At 45.3% G+C, this 18,622-nt stretch overlaps 1 protein-coding gene across 1 annotated transcript in view; it reads left to right on the top strand.

The window, feature by feature from the left end:
- The window catches only part of LOC135203198 (uncharacterized), a 50,342-nt gene that overhangs the window by 10,462 nt on the left and 21,258 nt on the right, over positions 1-18,622 (top strand). The window contains exons 2-3 of the mRNA XM_064232982.1: positions 16,243-16,322; positions 17,881-18,147. Coding sequence (XP_064089052.1) covers positions 16,243-16,322; positions 17,881-18,147 — 347 coding nt within the window. The remainder of the gene's footprint in view (positions 1-16,242; positions 16,323-17,880; positions 18,148-18,622) is intronic.

Genomic DNA, 18,622 nt, shown 5'->3' with positions numbered 1-18,622 from the left:
GTGAGCTACTCAATAGAGCACCATCCTATCCCTTTCAGTAGGGATAGGAGTAAATATCCACCACTTCCTCCAACAAGGGGGAGGAAGTGGATGCCAAATTGAGACAAACCCATCATTTTATGATTGTCTCTTGCAAACAGGAACAAGTTCTTGCTTGCTGGTACGAAGAGATACGCTTGCCTCTCTCTTAGTACTTGGCCCAGAGGTCTGACCATTGATCCTGCGGTGCACACCCCGATCAATCGGACAGAGGTTTGGATCCCTCCCTTGCTCTTACGACCAGGGAGGCACTCCAGGGTTGGACGAACACCAGTCTGTTCACCAAAAAGACTCAGATTCCTCCCACCAAGAAGTGAGTCTTCCTATTGTTAAAGGACCGAGGGTTTGTATTACGTATCGGAACAAATGACAATTTGTCGAAAATTGCATTTTCATACATTCACCTTACCTGTCAGATATATACATAGCTATCGACTCCGTCGTTCCCGACAGAAATTCGAATTTCGCGGCACACGCTACAGGTAGGTCAGGTGATCTACCTGCCTGCCGCTGGGAGGCAGGACTAGGAACTATTCCCGTTTTCTAATCAGATTCTCTCTGTCGCTGGCAAGGTAAACATATGTTTGCTTTCCCTCCTGATGGATTTTCGTGTTTCATCGCCATCGATCTTCTGGCCGACTTTTTTTTACAGGGAAGTACTGGATCGCTGGTTTGGCATACGTTTTTAATAACTTTTAATAACTTTTAATGAATTAACTTCGAAGTTTTCGAAGAAAGAATAGTAACTACCGAAGTGTTCGGTAGACAATTACATAGTTTGCAAGAAAGGGAAATATAATGTTTATTCATTGATGAAGTGTAATAAATGTTAGAATTTGATTGAGGTAACTTGCCGATTTGAGGAAGTCAGAAAACATAGAACTAGATATGCTTTCTTTAGGAGCTTTAATAGCCCTCGTTCTGACAAGCAGTTAGAATATTAACAGTACTAGTAGTGTTGTTTCCTCATCACCTTCTTACTTCACAGAAACTACAAATTCATTTGCAATTTGAAGATAAAGGAATGTAGCTCAAGATACGAGCTATTATAAGGTAAGAAGTGATTATAGTGTTCCCCATTGCATTAGAGGGTGCGTCTGATCGGCTCTGTCTCGCTCCCAGGCCTAGACCTCTTCCAGACTCACAGGCCCAGAGGAAGGAATGTCGAAAGCCGTACGGAGGTTATGGAGAATCCCCACCGATCAGGCGTCCCCCTCGGCAGGTTCTGTAGAACGTCCCAGACTGCCAGGGATAGCCATTGGAAAGGCATCCTAATTCAATGTGTTCCCCTTATTAATTATCGTCTTAAACGAATAATGAGAAGAAACATTCAACGGGCGTAGGTTAATGAAAATGCAAGATACTCTCGTCTGGCTATCGGAACCTCAGAAGAGACGGAGAAAGATTGCGGTAGAGGCATTGCTCTATCCGGGGTTCGTCCCCCCGTACAGCTGGACGGGGGGGGGGGGGCCTATCCCATGGGGGTCCCTTAAAGTAGTTATTTCAATAAATTCCTCATCGTACATGTATATGAAAATAGTCTATTCTGAGAGATCGAATTAGATATAAAGGATATTTGTTGATTGAATGAATTATATGGATCTCGTTTAATGATTACACACATATATATAATTTTTTAAGCTTCTAACGCCTTGGACATGAAACTCCAGTAAAGAGGCTCAATGCGCCTAAAAGCGCCTGAAACAAGGCGCAAAGCGCCTGAAACGAGGCGCAAAGCGTCTGAAACGAGGCGCAAAGCGCCTGAAGCACGATGAACCAGGATCTTCATCGGAAATGGAAGTCCTTCTCATTCAGAAGAAAGGGAGGGCTATGTCGAAAATGGAAGTATTGTCGAATTCTTAGCAAGAACAAATATACAGAGATCGGAACCTTCCGCACACAAAACCTTCACCGCACAAAGCGGAACCTTCCATGTCAGGAAGACATATTACTAGACGTACAGAACTTTTCCAGGCGGGAGGATCGCCTGTCAGATGCTCGGAATTTTCCAACAAGAAAACGTTCCAAGGGCGATACGTCTTCTAGGATTCGGAACGTGATACTCCTACCAGGCGCCAGGAGTATTCTAGGCAAGATACTCCTGCTTAGCGCCAGACACTTTCTCCTACAAGAAGAGCTTAACAACCGCCGAGAGTCCTCCAGACGAAGGGTGAAAGACATTCAAGGCTTTTCCTGATAGGGACGGGAGTTGTCGCAAAGGCGGCCGTTGCCCTTGTCAGGATCGTCTTATTGCAATAAAGGGCTAGAGCAAGTTCGGTTTTTTTTCGCAGGCAGGGATCAAGATGTAGCACAGGGCTGCCGTAGCCCTTGTCAGGTTAGAGTCGATACTGCGAATAGCCCTTCTCCTTTCGAAAGAAGCGCTCTCCTTCGGTTGCTCAATCTTGCCCCAAAATTGAGGAATGGAAGATAAAGCAGAATTGTGAGAATTAGTTCAGGATTATTAAGAGGATATTAAAATCATCCTCCTTCCAAAATAGATTGCAACCAACCATTTACAGAAGAGGTGCAATCGTTTGGAAGTTGAACAAGATTCGTACGAGCTCTCATTCATGAATTAAAGGCTCTTCCAGATAGAAAGGAGTAAAATACGGAACTTATCTCCAAGATAATAAAAAAGCTGGAGAGATATCTTCGATCCTCGGTTGTCATTTGCAATATCTTTCGACTAATACTCATATTCGGGATTATTGACGAAATGAACGAAGAGATTAAGATTTCTATTCTTTCTCTGCATGTCAGAAAGGAAAGAGTGTCGTAGAAGGCTTGCTGTATATGATTACTGAAGGACAAGTCATATACGCATACCATAGTTGCCTGTCTGGTTCGCTACGGATTGTCTATATCCTTAAAGCATTTTACAAGTAAAGACTTCGCTTAAAGGTTTTATTACGACAATACCTATTCAGCCTCGGTATTTAACAAAGGTTGTTTGCCTAAAATTTGCATTATTGAGAGTTTGACTTAGACTCGAGAATAATTTTGTTATTATTTCCATTCATTGAAAGGAGTAACTGGCAACTCAGAATGAAGGCAGCCAGGCAGTGAACGACACGGCTGTAATTGTGAGCCAATCCAGTACCATCCGGTTCTCGGTCGTGAATGGGTGGTTACATCTTTCTCTCCTAAAGGATCGAATGCTTCACGTATATTTCCCCATAAATTCATGGACTTAACCACGAATTGAGGGAATTTTTTAGGCAAACATGAATAACATCGTATTCGTGTTGCTAAGGATATCTCTCTGCCTCGGCGAGGAAAGAATGTAGTAGAAATGCACCTTAAGATAACGATCGATACGCTTAAGCCTTACGCACGACACCGTGGTTAATTACAGCGCTCCTACTATCCTTACAAGATTCATAGAATGAATGCTGTTACCACAATGTGATAGGATAATAAAGAATTTTAATTAGGCAGAGCACGATTTAACATTCATTGGAATGAGTTGTCAGACCCTGCGGAAAATACTCACAGATATCTTCGCAAGGCAGAAGATGAACGACCTTATTATAGATTGCTTCCTTTTTCCTCGGAACAAGAGAGGTAGCAAGATACGCTATCTTTAAAAATTTTAAGAGGGGAATAAACTTTAGTTTTTTTTCCCCCTAGTTGTATATATTCTTAACACATATTAAAATAAATGGGCATCTAAGAAGAAGATGAATGCATCATTTTGAAATAAAATAAAAGGTGGATTCACAGAAGTCACGTTCTTCTTTCAGCATGTGTCGGAAGGTTTTTCTAAGAGATTTGATCGGAATCTATTATAAATATTAGACCTGAAAAACCTATTCACTCTGAGTCTGTCTGCGTGCAGACTGACCAGAAGTAAATATGAATGAGAGGATTTTTCAAGGTAAGCTTGATAATTCCTTTAAATATGTGAAAGACATAGAGTTGCTGCAGATCGTGCTAGATAGAAAGGGGAAACTGTCCTCTTCCGATACCTCTGTGAACTACATAAGGATTTTCTTCCCTTTCAGAGGGAAGAATCACCTTGGTAATTTATGCTATCATGAACACAGTGAAAAGATATATTCTGTCTAGACAAAGAATATTAGACATAGTAAAGAATTAAGATCTTCGGGATCTTATACAATACCTCTATACGATAAGATTAAGAGATCTTATACTTAGATTGGGATCCTAATTTGGGCCTCAGATTCCGTGGTCCGACAAAATGGAACTGCGCCTAATCAAATGTTCTCTTGGGCCTAAACGATCAAGAGGACAAGTGAAATTTTTGATTTGGGATTTAGAATCTGGAATCAAATTCTATGACGACTCGGTAATGGGTTCTGGCCAGCATAGTAGGTTTGGCAAGAGAACTAAAGCCTTTTATTCCTGATCAACGCTGTTAGATAGAGGTTTCGTTGTCCGGGTAATGTAGTGTTACATTGTCATCTACAGAAGAAGAAAAGGTTTTTAAAAACGTTTTACTGATAGGAGTCTTTGGAATGCGAGAAGGGCTCAAACTACTTCCCAAAGGGTTCAGAGAGATGCATTCAAGAGCTAGAAATCAACCATTTCAGCTCAGAATCTCTTTAAAAGTCCAAGCTCCTTCCCTTCCTTCGGGCAAGGATAGGAAAGCTCTGCAACGAGAAAACGTCGGTCATGTAGGAGGAGAAACTCGTTAGCAACGGAAGTATGCAATAATGATCCTCCGCGGAGGAAGACTTGTCTCTTGGAATTTTGAGATTTCCTATTGTCTACGGGATGGAACGGACTAAATTGTGATGAATGTGCAGGAGCAATTAGCGTCTTTGGTAGGAGTACTTTCTAAAGATCATACTCGTAAAAAAGGATGATAAACTTCTGATGAGAGATCCAAATACCGATCTCCTGTCGAGCGCGACGAACCCATACAGGGGAGTTGTCGCACAAGCGGCCATCTCTGGGGGGAGCGATGCGTTAGGCAGGCGAGACGTGAGGAAGGAAGTAACTCCTGCCAAGCGTCTGGCGCCAACTAGGAGCCAGGCGCCAAGTAGGCGCAAAGAGCCTGACTTTACTATAGATCGTTCTAGGCCAAGATCTTCATCCAAGCAACAAGAGCCAACTGGAGAGAGAGAAACTCCTGATAGAAGTAGTAGCGCCCGCTAAGCGCAATATACTGCCATGCGAAAGGCCATTCCATGAGCGATCTCCGAACAAGTCACAGGAGTATTCGGAACTAGATGCGCCTCCCATAGGTCAGGAGTATTCGGGAAGAGATACTCCTGCCAGGCGCCTAGAGTAACCCGACCTCGATACTCCTCCCATGGAGCCAGGAGTATTCTAGAATTTTTACTCCTACCAGGCGCCAGGAGCATTCCGAAGCTTATACTCCTCCCAAGCGCCAGGAGTATTCGGAACTTAATACTCCTACCACACGCCAGGAGTATTCTGAACAAAATGCGCCTACTAAAGGCCAGGAGTATTCGAGGCGCTCTGCGCCTGACAAGCGCCAGGAGGATTCCAGGCGCGTTACTCCTCCCAGGCGCCAGGAGTATTACGAAACTTATACTCCTCCCAGGCGCCAGGAGTATTCGGAACTTAATAACTCCTACCACGCGCCAGGAGTATTCTGAACATAATGCGGCCTACTAAAGCCAGGAGCATTCGAGGCGCTTTGCGCCTGCCAGGCGCCAGGGGCGCCTGCTGAAAGCCGGAGTATTTGAGGCGCTTTGCGCCTGCCAGGCGCCAGGCGCCTGATAAAATGCGCCTGCCAGGCGCCAGGCGCCTGATGAAAAGGCGCCTACCAGGGCGCCAGGCGCCTGCTAAAAGCCAGGAGTATTCGAGGCGCTTTGCGCCTGCCAGGCGCCAGGAGGATCCCAAGCGCGTTACTCCTCCCAGGCGCCAGGAGTATTCCGAAGCTTATACTCCTAACAGGCGCCAGCAGTATTCGAAGAGCGATACTCCTGCCAGGTGCCAGGAGTATTCGAATAGTTTTACGACTGTCAGGCGCCAGGAGTATTCTAAACAGGATACTCCTCGCGCCAGCCCAGGCGCAAGCCAGCCATTTAGGCTCATCCAGAGGAGATCCAGTTCAAAGAAAGTCCTAGTCTTCTTGAAACAATGGTGATCTCTAGAGCATTTCATAAGTGACTTGATGATACCTTCAAACAGCTGAGAATCTAAAAAGCTCTAAAGTGCGAGCTGTTGCAAAATTCTTGTTCTTTCGTAACAATATGTCAGGAAGACATATTAGCGTTAACATATAGGAGATGCAATTATGGGTTGGCTTCTCATTACACGAAGGACGTCAAGTTAACCTACGAGAGATTCTTCTCTCTTGGTTTATACGTATCAGCGGATACGTTGCTGGGATAAGGAGCCGACACTGATCCTTTAGTAAGAGTTGAATTTATTTTAACTCAATGACTTTTATTGGAGGTTTGAAGGAGTTTTGGGGGATAACTCTCTTTCAATTTAGCGCGAACCCTCATGTTAGGAACAGGTGATCGGGATCGGTGTTTGCGCTCCTTAAATAAGTGCGTGTGTCATATAAGCGGATGTGCTCCCATTGACAAACGCCAGTTAGGATTCTGTCGAGTAAGTAAGGGAGAGACCCCATCGACAGATCCACAAGAACTCTTGGCCACAGATCACTATCTCGCTAAGGCTCTTGAGATGAAGCAGACTCCTATGCAATAGCTAGGAAGTCAATCCTTCGTCTAGAAACACAGAGGAACTAAGGTCTATAAATACCTACAACATATGTTGTTTACCTGTCTAGTCAGTAACTAGCTGTCCTCTTGCCTCCACAAAAGGGTGTCAATCAGCTATGTATATATCTGACAGGTAAGGTGAATGTATGAAAATGATATTGTTATAATACAATAAAGTTTCATACATACTTACCTGGCAGATATATACAAACTAATGACCCACCCAGCCTCCCCGCAGGAGACAGGTGGAAGAGAGAATCTGATTAGAAAAACGGGAATAGTTCCTAGTCCTGCCTCCCAGCGGCAGGCAGGTAGATCACCTGACCTACCTGTAGCGTGTGCCGCGAAATTCGAATTTCTGTCGGGAACGACGGAGTCGATAGCTATGTATATATCTGCCAGGTAAGTATGTATGAAACTTTATTGTATTATAACAATATCATTTTTCCTAACTATACAAACCCTGAGGTCCTTTACATATAGTCCCACCTCATGCCACCCCTCACTCTGCAACTTTTTGCATGGGCCTAAAGCAAAGTGATTCTTCACCTCTCGGGCGCGCGCACGATCGGACAAGCAGTTAACTACCGTTCTCCCCTTGTTCGAAGCTTACGACCGTCCCAGCTGCCGCTAGTTACCTTCCTATTGTTAAAGGACCTCAGGTTTGTATAGTTAGGAAAAATGCAATTTTCGACAAATTGTCATTTTATATAAGACCTCAGGTGTCCTTGTGTAATCTAACCTTGAAATTTTAGAGGCCAAGGTTTAACGAGGCAAAAGTTAAAAGTAGCGAACTGTATAACAATAACTGTACTATGTATGATCAAACTTTCTAATGTTACTCTTGTTCTCTTCATTGAGCGATAGTTTTTGGTACTCTGTACACTGAGCTTTCAAAATATAATCATGATACTATATAAGATAATGCAAGAAGGGTTAAAAATTGTATTTTAAATCCTCCAATAGTAGTAAAATGACCATAGTAAATACAATAGGGGCTCCCTTATCATGGGGATGTTGTTGGAGTAGCATGAGCCAGAACACCATAATTTGAACAAAACTTGTATAGAGAATGTTATATTACATTGAAGGGTCATGCACAAGTCCTTAGTTTTTCCAACATTCCTCAATTATTGTACTGTATGTTTACTGAATTTGTTAATTGATCGTGTTTTAGTCTGTGCTTATTGTTAATGTTTTTCTCACCATTTTTGCTTATTGGTATTCTGATCTAGATAAGCTTACTTAGCAAGTTAACAATTTATGCTCATGTTGGTATGAGGTTTACACTGTATACATAGGTATTTTTAATTTTGCTATTCTTTGGTTCATATGATTTTGGAGGCTATTCTGCTGCAGTTTTATATCATCTAATTTCTTTTTTTTTATAAAAATGGCTGAAAGTTGCTAGTCTAAGGGAGATTGTGCAGCCAGTAAACCAAATAAAGGTTTGGTTATTAATTTTGTTGTTGCACAGAATGTGAACAGCTCCTTGGTTTTAGGAATACTATTATGTTGTTCCGACACGGCATACAAACCTTCGGTCCTTTTACAATAGGAAGGTACTAGCGGCAGCTGGATAGGTCGTAAGCTTTCGAACAAGGGGTTCGGTAGTTAACTGCTTGTCCGACAGGCGCGCGCGCGCGACTGGGAGGTAAACAAATCACTTTTGCTTTCGGCCTGCTGGCGTGTAGACGTGTATCATCGCTCTCTGCCCGCTTCATCGTCGTTGCTTTCGCATGGTTGTGTTTTTCTTTTTCTATTTATCTAGTGAAACTGAATTGTAAGTACAATCATTTCATATTTATTTCCATTGAATTCAATTGTGAATTAAAGGATCTTGGTTTCTCCACGCCCTCCGCCTTACCCGAGTGCCGGGACTGAAGGGCGTAAGTGCGGGAATTCATTTTCCCAGAAATGATCCTCGTATTGTGTATGCTCGGTGCCGAGGGCGGGAGAGCGCTCGCTCCGAGCTTATATTTTGGTTGAAAATGTGTAGATGAAAATCGTAAGTAAGTGCCTTTTCATTTATTTTTTTTTTTTTGACCTGTATGCTCGTTGCCGAGCGAATGCGCTCGGCACGAAAACTTATTCTGTATGGAAGTGGAATCGCAAGTACAGTATTCTTTTTCATTTTCATATATTTATTTTGATTGTAGCAATACTCATTTTGGATCAGTTTCCGCTCTTACCCGGAAATTGATCCTTTCCCCTTTTTCCCCATTTGAATGAAGTGAAATCGCAAGTGCAGTTCTTTTTCATTTTCATATTTTATTGAGATTGCATTTATTTACTTGGATCAATGTTTCCGCTATTTCCCGGTTTCCGTTCATAATCGGGAATGGATCCTTTTACCCTTGCGCTCGGTACCGAGGGCGCAAATGCGCTCGCTCCGAGCCCTTATTCATGGTGAAGTGAATCGTAATGCAAGATTCTTTTTCATGTTATTATTGATTGCATCAATATTTATTTTGGTTCAAGTTCCGCTCAGTCAGGGAATTGATCCTTATGCCCTTGCATTCGGTGCCGAGGGCACGATTGCTCTCGGGCTCTTTTTATTATTGTTGGGTACATGGGTGCTGTGCGGTGGTGGGGAACGAGAATCCCTCTCCCCCCCCCCCCCCCCCCCCCCCCCCCCCCCCCCCCCCTCCTCCCGCTTAGCTCCCACAGATGGCCTTCCCCTTCGGGGGGGTTGGAGGTTATCTGGGTTCTCCTCCTCGCCCGATCCGTCGAGCGCGGGGGAGGGCGCTCGGTGCCCGATGTACAATTGTATTCGGGGTCTTCCGCTCGTTCGGTGTGGGGCTCACCCCCCCGCGCGAGGGACTTCCCCCCCACTAATCACTACTACTGTTATTTCCGCAGGTGCTATTGCCACGAGGGTGGACCTTGGTGAGGTATGGGCGTCCGTCGATTTGCAGGGCGTGCCTAGTGTCCAGGGGCAGCGGTTCTATGTCTGGGCCTGCTGCGGTCACCCATGGAGTGGTGACCACGACAACGATATCGACTCCAGGTGACGACGTCCCTCCTCACCTGGTGTACTCGCCTCACGTGGTAACAGTCTTGCCTACAGCCGCTGTGAAGTGCCGTTCGCCGTACCGAGAGGGGGGCGTGCCGCCGCCGCTCGTGGTTGCCGCGCTGGCCGCGACCACACTTCCGCTGCCCTAGAGCTCGCCCCTGGACCTGCCGCCGGTACCAGGATGTTGCTGGCTGCTGCTTCACCTCCTGTGTTTCCGGTGCTGCCTGCAGTACCTGCCGATTCTGTGCTGACTGTCCATGCAGTTGCTGCGCTAGCTGTCCCTGCCGTTGCTGCGCTGGCTGTCCCTGCCGATGCTGTGCTGGCTGTGCCTGCTGTTCCTGAGATGCCCATACCTGCTGACGTCGTCCCTGTTCGTGGTGGTACTACCCCAGACTTTGGTCTGTCTGTACAGGTGCGTCCGGGCCCTGTGGCTTCGGCTACAGCAGCCCCGCTCCGCCCTGGATAGCAGATCTTACGTCTGTCCTGAGGAAGCTGACGAAGAAGAGGAGGAAGGTGTCGTCGTCGTCGTCTTCATCTTCTTCATCGTCGTCGGCTGCCGCCTCTTCCCCTTCGACTTCTAAGGCTTTACAGCCGAGGAAGAAGAAGGTTGCCTCCTCCCTCCTAAGAAGTCTCCCTCGGGAGCTTCTCGGGACCCGTCTCACCTCGGTGGGACGGGAGGGTTCCTTCCGCTGGTCCTCCTGCTCCTTCGGGAGCGGGGCCCGTCTTCTTCCGCAAGGAAGAAGACTACGGGGACCAGAGGGGTACCGGCTAACACCGGTACTTCCTCGCCTGGTGTCAGTGGTTCTGCCACTGCATCAGGGTCCGTCTCGGCCTCTCGTTCGCGGGAGGTACCGAGTGTACGGTCGCCTACCAGCGACCGTGCAGCCAGGAACCAGACCTCTGAGTCCGCTCAGCGTCAGGTTCACGGCACGGGGCGGAAGACTGGCGACAGCCGCTCACGCGACTCTCACCAGACCAGCTCTCGCGGCGACCAGCTGGCTACCCGGGGACGTGACGGTCCACGACCGGCCACGGGCTGAGGCTGGGAAGAGGTCCCCCCCGTTCGCCGGTGCCAGCCACGGCTGGAACCAGCGACGTGACGTGCCGTGAGGACAAGCACCGGTCTCACTGTGACAGTGGAGCCTGCAGGTCGCCTGACCGTCGCTCTCACAGAGAGCGATCGGATACGGCAACCAGCACCAACTCGTCTGACACTCGAGATCGGGGCCGCTGTGCTCAGTCCAGCCGTTCTCCACAGCGAGACGGTTCGACCAGGCCTGCAGCTCGATCGCCACCGCGGGTTGACGATCGCCTGCAGCCCTCCAAGCCTGCTGGTTCTGCCAGCGAGCGAGGAGGGAGCGTCAGGTCTGCCTCTCCCGTACCTTCAACCTCCTCGGGTTACACCGGAAGGAGCGAGGTATTGAGGAGTGATCGTGAGGGGTGCGCCCCTCATGATCCCACCACGACGCCCTACGTGCCAGGCACGGTTCTTGGACCGGCCAGGACGTATGCGCAAGTGGATGAGAGAACCGAGAGGGCTGTCGCTGTTCCCCCTTCTTAGGGAGGAGGTTTCTCGGAATATGCTCTTGTTCGAAGTGCTTAACGGTCCTACTCTGCAAGATGCTGTGACTTCCGAGATCCAGAGGAACTTTGCTGAGGTTATGGCGCTGATTCGTCAGCACAACGACCTCGGGGAAGGATCGCCGCTCCCGCCAGCAGAGCCACGTCTCGGCTCGAGTCGTTTTGGGGCCCGAGAGGGAACCCAAATTGACGGTGGGTCTGCCGCGATCGGAGCTTGCTGACTGTGTTGAACCAGGTAGTCTCTCGTCTCCGGACAAGAAGGCTCTCTCAGTTCTGGCCGGTCGAACAAGCTACTTCACCTCCTCTACTGCGACAGAGGTGTTTCTACGTGTCTTCGGACACCGTATTTGAATACCCCTTCGGTCCTCCTGAGAGGTTTCGACCTCGACGAGGACTGGAATGAGTCGGAGGACGGTATTGGCTCTCTCCTGTCAGGTGTCAATCAGCCCCACCCAGACGACGTTCACAGTGGCGGCAGACCCTTACCTACAGTATGAGTTCGTAACCCTCCTCGGGAAAACGTTTTCTCCTGACGATACGTTTTCCCAGGCTCTGAGTGGCCGGCGATGGCTGCTCCTTTTCTTCTTCAACTGCTAGTTCCGCTGGGAAGGCGAGCCAGTATCCAATTCCTCCCCCATTCCCTCTCTCCTTACGGCTACGAGGGAAAGGGGAGGGATCCTACAGAGATTTCTCTGTAAGATCCCACTTAGGGGCTGCGCTACCGGGGGGACCTTCGGTCCTACCTGACGTAAGCCCGGTCGTTGAGGAGGGATCCTGCCCCTTTCTCGATTTCTACGGGAATCGAGAGGTCCCACCAGCCGATATCGTTTGAACGAATTCGGTGGGGGGTGGGTTTCGCAGAGTGCTTAGAATTCTACGGAATTTCTAGCGCACTCAGAGTGTTCGAGTTTTTTACGATCTCCAAACACTTAGGCGAGACCACGGTCAAAGTGAGCGAGAATCCCCGATAATTGTTACACGATAATCGGGAACCTCGCTTATGCTCGAATTCCTGTAATTTCTAGCATTTGGAAGAAGACTGCTGCTGAAAGAAGAGTATCTCACAGTAGGCGATTAACCTGGAATAGAGAAGAACGGACGAGAACTTCCAGTTTGGCTTGAACTATCGTCTTCGGTATTCTGTTCACCATTGAAGCTTTCCTTTGGGAAAGACTTCTCCTTCACTCTCTTGACTAGAGAACGAAGGCGGTCGATCTCCAATCCTTATTCTCATTCCTCGAGAGGAAAGAATTTAGGATGGAGGTCGTGGTACAGAACCTACAAATTATACTACGTATATTACCCTCGCAGACATGATTCTTTTAACAGTTGAATTGTCCGGGGGTAGGCGCATACCGTAGTTAACTCTACGGTTTGTGACCGAGACGAATTGTATCTTAATTGAACTGCAACTCGGGGTTGCCTGCAACCTCCCAGCAGTTATCAGTTTCGATTTTAGATACTTGGTATTGTCATGACAACACCAAATCAGCTTTTGTATTTACCGAAATCCGTTTCGTTAAATATAATTGCTCGAGCGTATTCTTTATGCTCGATGGTTCTAGCCGAACGCCATTCCTTCGTGGAATAATGGATTACCTGGCAACTCAGGATGACGAGTCACCGAGAGCTACTGCGTATTGAACTGCCTGATAGCAGCTCAGTATCAGCTAGGTCTCGGAGATGCACGGTCGGTTACCGGTCTCTCTCTCCCCTGGTTTGATTGACTACCGAAACCGTATCTGCCCAACAATCATGGACTTAGGTCTCTGATTAACGGGGATTCTCGCAATAATGAAGGACCATCTACTGCTGTGACGCTCTATTTCATCGCCTTCGACATTGCGAGAATTTTCAACAAGAGATATCTCTTGGACTCTTTCATCTTTCTGTTTACCGCACGGTAACAGAAGTCTGTACTAGTCTCCCGCTGCATCGCACCGCGATAATGCGAATGATTTTTGCAGACATCTGGAGTTGTCTTCAAAATATCTCGTATTCGTAGGTGTGCAATTATTCATTGCTCGCCCCGAATTAAACAGATGTGTCAGAAGACATCGCCTACTCTCCGACCTGACAGCTCTACTTCCAAATGTTCAGCCCATGAGAAGCAGTTCTTCAGGCAGTATTCCCTGTCTCTTCATTACTGAAAAGCGCTCCGCTTTTATTGCAACTACGATCCTCACCGGACAGCAAGAATAGCGGTTAGCGTTCTCAGTCTTTGTAGCACAGGTTCAGAATCTTGAGAATCCTTCTCTCGGTTCAGCTGTGAAGACGTAGGTTGCTTTTTCTGTACACCTTCGTCTTCAACGACACATAGTGTTGTTTCTCCTTAGCTGAGAATCAACTTTACACTATGAGATATCTTGCCATGAGGGACCTCGGTCTCTAGAAGGCAATTGACTTTCGCCTGTTGGGCACATGCCTTAAGAGAATCATCACCTCGCCTTCTGGCATCGGTGACGAACAAATTATTTGTTTAGTCTCTTGGCATAACCCTTTTAAGGCGAAGGTCACGTGACTTGCTCGGATGCTTGGACAACTTGCCTCCTTCCAAACGCAGTCAGTCGGCAGCTGTCAGAGCTCCCGAGTCAGTTACGAACTACGCTGTTGACTTTAGTTCTGTTGTACAAAGCAATCATTACTTCGTTTTAATAGCTTGTCACAGTACCCATACCATCGACACCCACCATTGAGTGTCGGTGTCCTATCCCACTACCGAGAAAGAAACTTCACTGCATGGGGATAGGAGAATGTGAGACACTTCGCTGCAGACGGATAGACCAGTATGGGTACAGGACATTCACCGAAGTCGAGAAGAGGGATAGGTCATAACGACCATTCCCTTCTTTTCCTCTGAGGTAATTGCATGACTTTTCCTGCGAAGTCAAGCATCCAGGGGATGGGGATTCGTGACGCTCGATTTCGTACCGACTTCGTAGCGAAGATCAGAACCCTTCGGTTCCTGACGATCGGTTAGAGTCCTTCACAATCCCCTCCCTAATGGACTTCACCGACCGCCTTCGATGCGAAGGATATGCTGCTTTGTCCTGTGAAAGCGCGACCGCGCTTTCTGAAAGAAACTCGACATCCCAGGCTGAGTGTTGAAGACTCTTCGTCAGCACCAAGATGACCTAGAAGTACACTCCCTCGAGTTTACACAAGAACTTCTCCGTGGCGCAGGTACTGAAGGCAGGGGTCTGGTCAACCAGACCACTGGCACCTCCTTCTACCTTTTGGATATTGCCCACAGGTCCTTGGATCGTTTTCCTTGGGACCCGTGGTGGCTGCTCAACACGTTGTGTAGCTAACCCAGACCCTAGCAGGCTGAACAGCATCGAGTCCTGGTGTGACTGTAAGAATAGATAAGTGAATGAGAGAGTGACTGGCTTCTCTTCCTATCTTTTTCTCCCCCTCTACCTGTGGTAGAGGGATACGGTCATCACCTTGCTGGATAAGGACGAGATGCCGGTGAGCTACTCGACAGAGCCCCATCCTATCCCTTTCACTAGGGATGGGAGCGGAATATCCACCACTTCCTCCTACAAGGGGGGGAAGTGGATGCCAACAAGAGACAAACCATAACTTTATGTTGCCTCTTGCAAAAATAGGAACTGTTCTTGTTTGCTGGTACGAAGAGATACGCTTGCCTCTCTCTTAGTACTTGGTCCAGAGGTCTGACCATTGATCCTGCGGTGCACACCCCGATCAATCGGACAGAGGCTTGGATCCCTCCCTCGCTCTTACGACCAGGGAGGCATTCCAAGGTTGGGCGAACACCAGTCTGTTCACAAAAGACTCAGATTCCTCCCACCAAGAAGTGAGTCTTCCTATTGTAAAAGGACCGAAGGTTTGTATGCCGTGTCGGAACAAATGACAATTTGTCCAAAATTGCATTTTTCCTAACTATACAAACCTGAGGTCCTTTTACACATAGTCCCACCTCATGCCACCCCTCACTCTGCAGTTTTTGCTTGGGCCAAAAGCAAAAGTGATTTGTTTACCTCCCAGTTGCGCGCGCGCGCCTGTCGGACAAGCAGTTAACTACCGAACCCCTTGTTCAAAATAAAGCTTACGGTGAACCTATCCAGCTGCCGCTAGTACCTTCCTATTGTAAAAGGACCTCAGGTTTGTATAGTTAGGAAAAATGCAATTTTGGACAAATTGTCATTTTTTTAGGAATGTTTGTTATCAGCAACAATATCGACAGATATTTATATAAAATGATTGGCCGTTTGCTTTGATGGTAACTTTGTATTATTGCATAATGTGGTTGAGATTTTGCTTGGTGTTGAATATCAGAGGAAAAATATATTTGAAAAAATTATGCAGCATTTAGCATGACTTTCTGCTTGCTTATATTTATTAGAGAGAAATATTCAAGGAAATCTGGATGGCGGAATCTTATCGTTTAACAAAATGATAGAATAATTTTTGTTTTCTTTTTTGAAGAGAGAAAGTAATGTATACCCTTAATTGTTATTGTATGCTTTGAGTTTTTCCATAAAAATTATATTAAGAAGTGAGTAGAGCTTTACTGATATAGAACATACGCACTTGATTGGCTAACTAAGGAGTTGTAATTGTGTAAATAATACTATCATGTTATAATTTATTCTTTGATGATAGCTTGCAGAACGGCAGGGTCTCTATCTCTGAAAGGAAGCATAGTCCTTGTTTCGAATGATTAGTGTTTACTTAGCCTTATGTCGTATAGGCCCCCAGCCAGATAAGGGCGCTGTATCCTAAGTGAGATTAGGAAAATAAGGTTAGTTAGGTCAGGACGTGGCATTCTAGGAACGGTTAGGATTATTTTTGTCTGTAGAAGCTGGGCCCATCTGCCTATCTGTCTTCAAATAAAATTGAACATTTCAAAATGTATAGTGCTTGTAGTGTAGCCGACACCATTCATTCATTAACATTTACCCTTGTTTATAGGAGATGAACCACCAGCCAAAGTTCCCGCAGAAGTCCCTGAGTGCTTCAAATGCCCAGAGCCAACTAAGGAATTACCAAGGGTAAAAAATAACTTCTCTGTGTATACTCTACTTAAGGCTCACATGTTTTTCTTCAGTATTTTCATGTTACCATATAAGTGTCTTTGGAATGAAGAACAATAGGTCCTTTGTACGCAATTTTCAGTTCTCTGTTTAAGGTACCGTATAGCACAACTAAATTATCAGATGAATTAAAATAGTTTCTGTGACCCTTTTCAAGGAAAATATTGTGGGACTTATATTGCCATTATGATTTAATAAGGGAATGTTTTTGTCATGTGATGTAAAGTCTGTTTTGATATTAAACTGATACATTTTATAAGAATGTTTATCCACTTTCCATGTGTATTTTTTCTTGATAGTTTGCTTGTATGTGCAGTGTATAGCATAAGACCAGGTCAGTTCATTTAAAGCCATATGTACTTTTTAATTGAACTAGGAACAGTATTTGCTATGCAGTTATGTCTTTGCTGTGGTTCTGTAATATGCAGTTGGAAATTTTAAATTTCCATAAAGTGTAAATGTATTCCTTAAAACACTCGAGTTCACTTTGCATTGCAATACAGTAATACCTCAACCTTACGCGATTCGAGTTGCGCGAATTCACAATAGTGCGAACTTTTCATTGGAGCCTAATTTATTATCACACGTGAGTACTTCACAGACACGCTAACGCAACATGTTCGAGTCCTGGAGAAACCCTGCAAAAGTGGTAGTTTAATTTTTATGGTACATGTAGTATGTACTATGTTTATTAATATTTTCAAATAATAATAATAGTAATATAACTGTAGTAGTAATTGCAAAATTCGTATGTGATAGTATTTTAAAGAAATAACCTTTCCATTTTACTTTTAAGTAAGAACAAATCTTCTCTATCTTTCTCTCTCATACTGAGATGAGAGAATTTTTATGGTACGTACATCTACTATATGTTTATTGATATTTTCAAATAATAGTAATTATAGTAATATAACTGTAATGACAAAATGCTGCATATAAAAAATTCTTTCCCCACCTTTCTTTTTAACTCCACAAGAAGCTCGAAGTCCAGAGCTGTCAAATATGTCAAGTAATGTGACAGGAGGGAGAGGGTTGGTGATTAGCGATCAATGATTTTTACTCTCTCTCTCTCTCTCTCTCTCTCTCTCTCTCTCTCTCTCTCTCTCTCTCTCTCTCTCTCTCTCTCTCTCTCTACATATGTAATCTCACACGCCTATATTTTTACCAACCATTTCTTTTTTTAAGGGTAATGTTTTAGGCTAACTTTTAAAAGAAATTGCAGTAATTTTAATTTCTTTTAAAAGTTAAACTTAATATTTAGGGATCATGATTAGGTTCATATTTAGTGATTGTTTCATAGTGCAACTATGTGGTGTTCCTCTTGTTACACCCTTAAAACCTCTACTCTCAACATCCTTTTCAGCGGTGAATGACCTCAAAGGTCCCAGCGATTGGCCCTTTGACTAAATTTTAAATTCCATTCCATTCTTTTACCGGATTCCAGTTTTATTTTTCATGTCTCTTCCATGTACAGCATATAATTTTTCACTGTGTAATAAAATTTTGTTCATTACAGAAAGTGTGGACCTCCGCCAGATATGGGCGAATGTGGGAAGTTCAGGCCTGGCTTGCAGAAGGGGGCGATGTTAATGCAGCCACTAGCTACGGGTTAACACTCCTCAATGCCGCCGCATCCTGTGGACGCACAGCTGTGGTTAAAGACCTCATGAACTATCTGAACCTGCATATTAACACTATAGAAGATGGGAAGACAGCACTGCATAACGCCATAGAATATGGGCATGACTCCATCGTGAAACTTCTCCTGAATTCCAATTTAAAGGTAGACATCTTAATCGCTTGAAACTTGATCCCTGGTATCACATCTCTGTATTTTAAGTTCAGCACTGTTGTTTTCCTCCACTTAATTTGGTTAATTCTTGAAAGAAATATTCATAATTATTTAAAAATCCTGTAAATGAACCAATTTAAGTAATGGTTTCCTCCCAAAGAGGGTAGACCCAACTTTGAGATTTCAATTTTGTTCTGGGTACCTCAGGAACCCATCCATTACCAATACCAGGGATCAATGCACATGATAAATTTAAGTTATTAGTAATATGCTATAGTTCTTATTTGATTGATATCTCATCCATATGTATCTAGGAATCTAGATCCATTTATTCTTGCATGTTCACCTTGCTGGGATTGAAAGAGGCCCACAGAGGCCATTGAAATTGAAATTCAGGCTTCCAAAGAACATGGTGTTCATTAGGGAGAAGCGAGAGGAACTACATAAAGGGAAATATGGAAAGAAG

Source organism: Macrobrachium nipponense, chromosome 11, assembly GCF_015104395.2.
Source record: "Macrobrachium nipponense isolate FS-2020 chromosome 11, ASM1510439v2, whole genome shotgun sequence".
Classification (NCBI taxonomy): domain Eukaryota; kingdom Metazoa; phylum Arthropoda; class Malacostraca; order Decapoda; family Palaemonidae; genus Macrobrachium; species Macrobrachium nipponense.
This window is presented reverse-complemented; position numbering and strand designations above follow the sequence as displayed.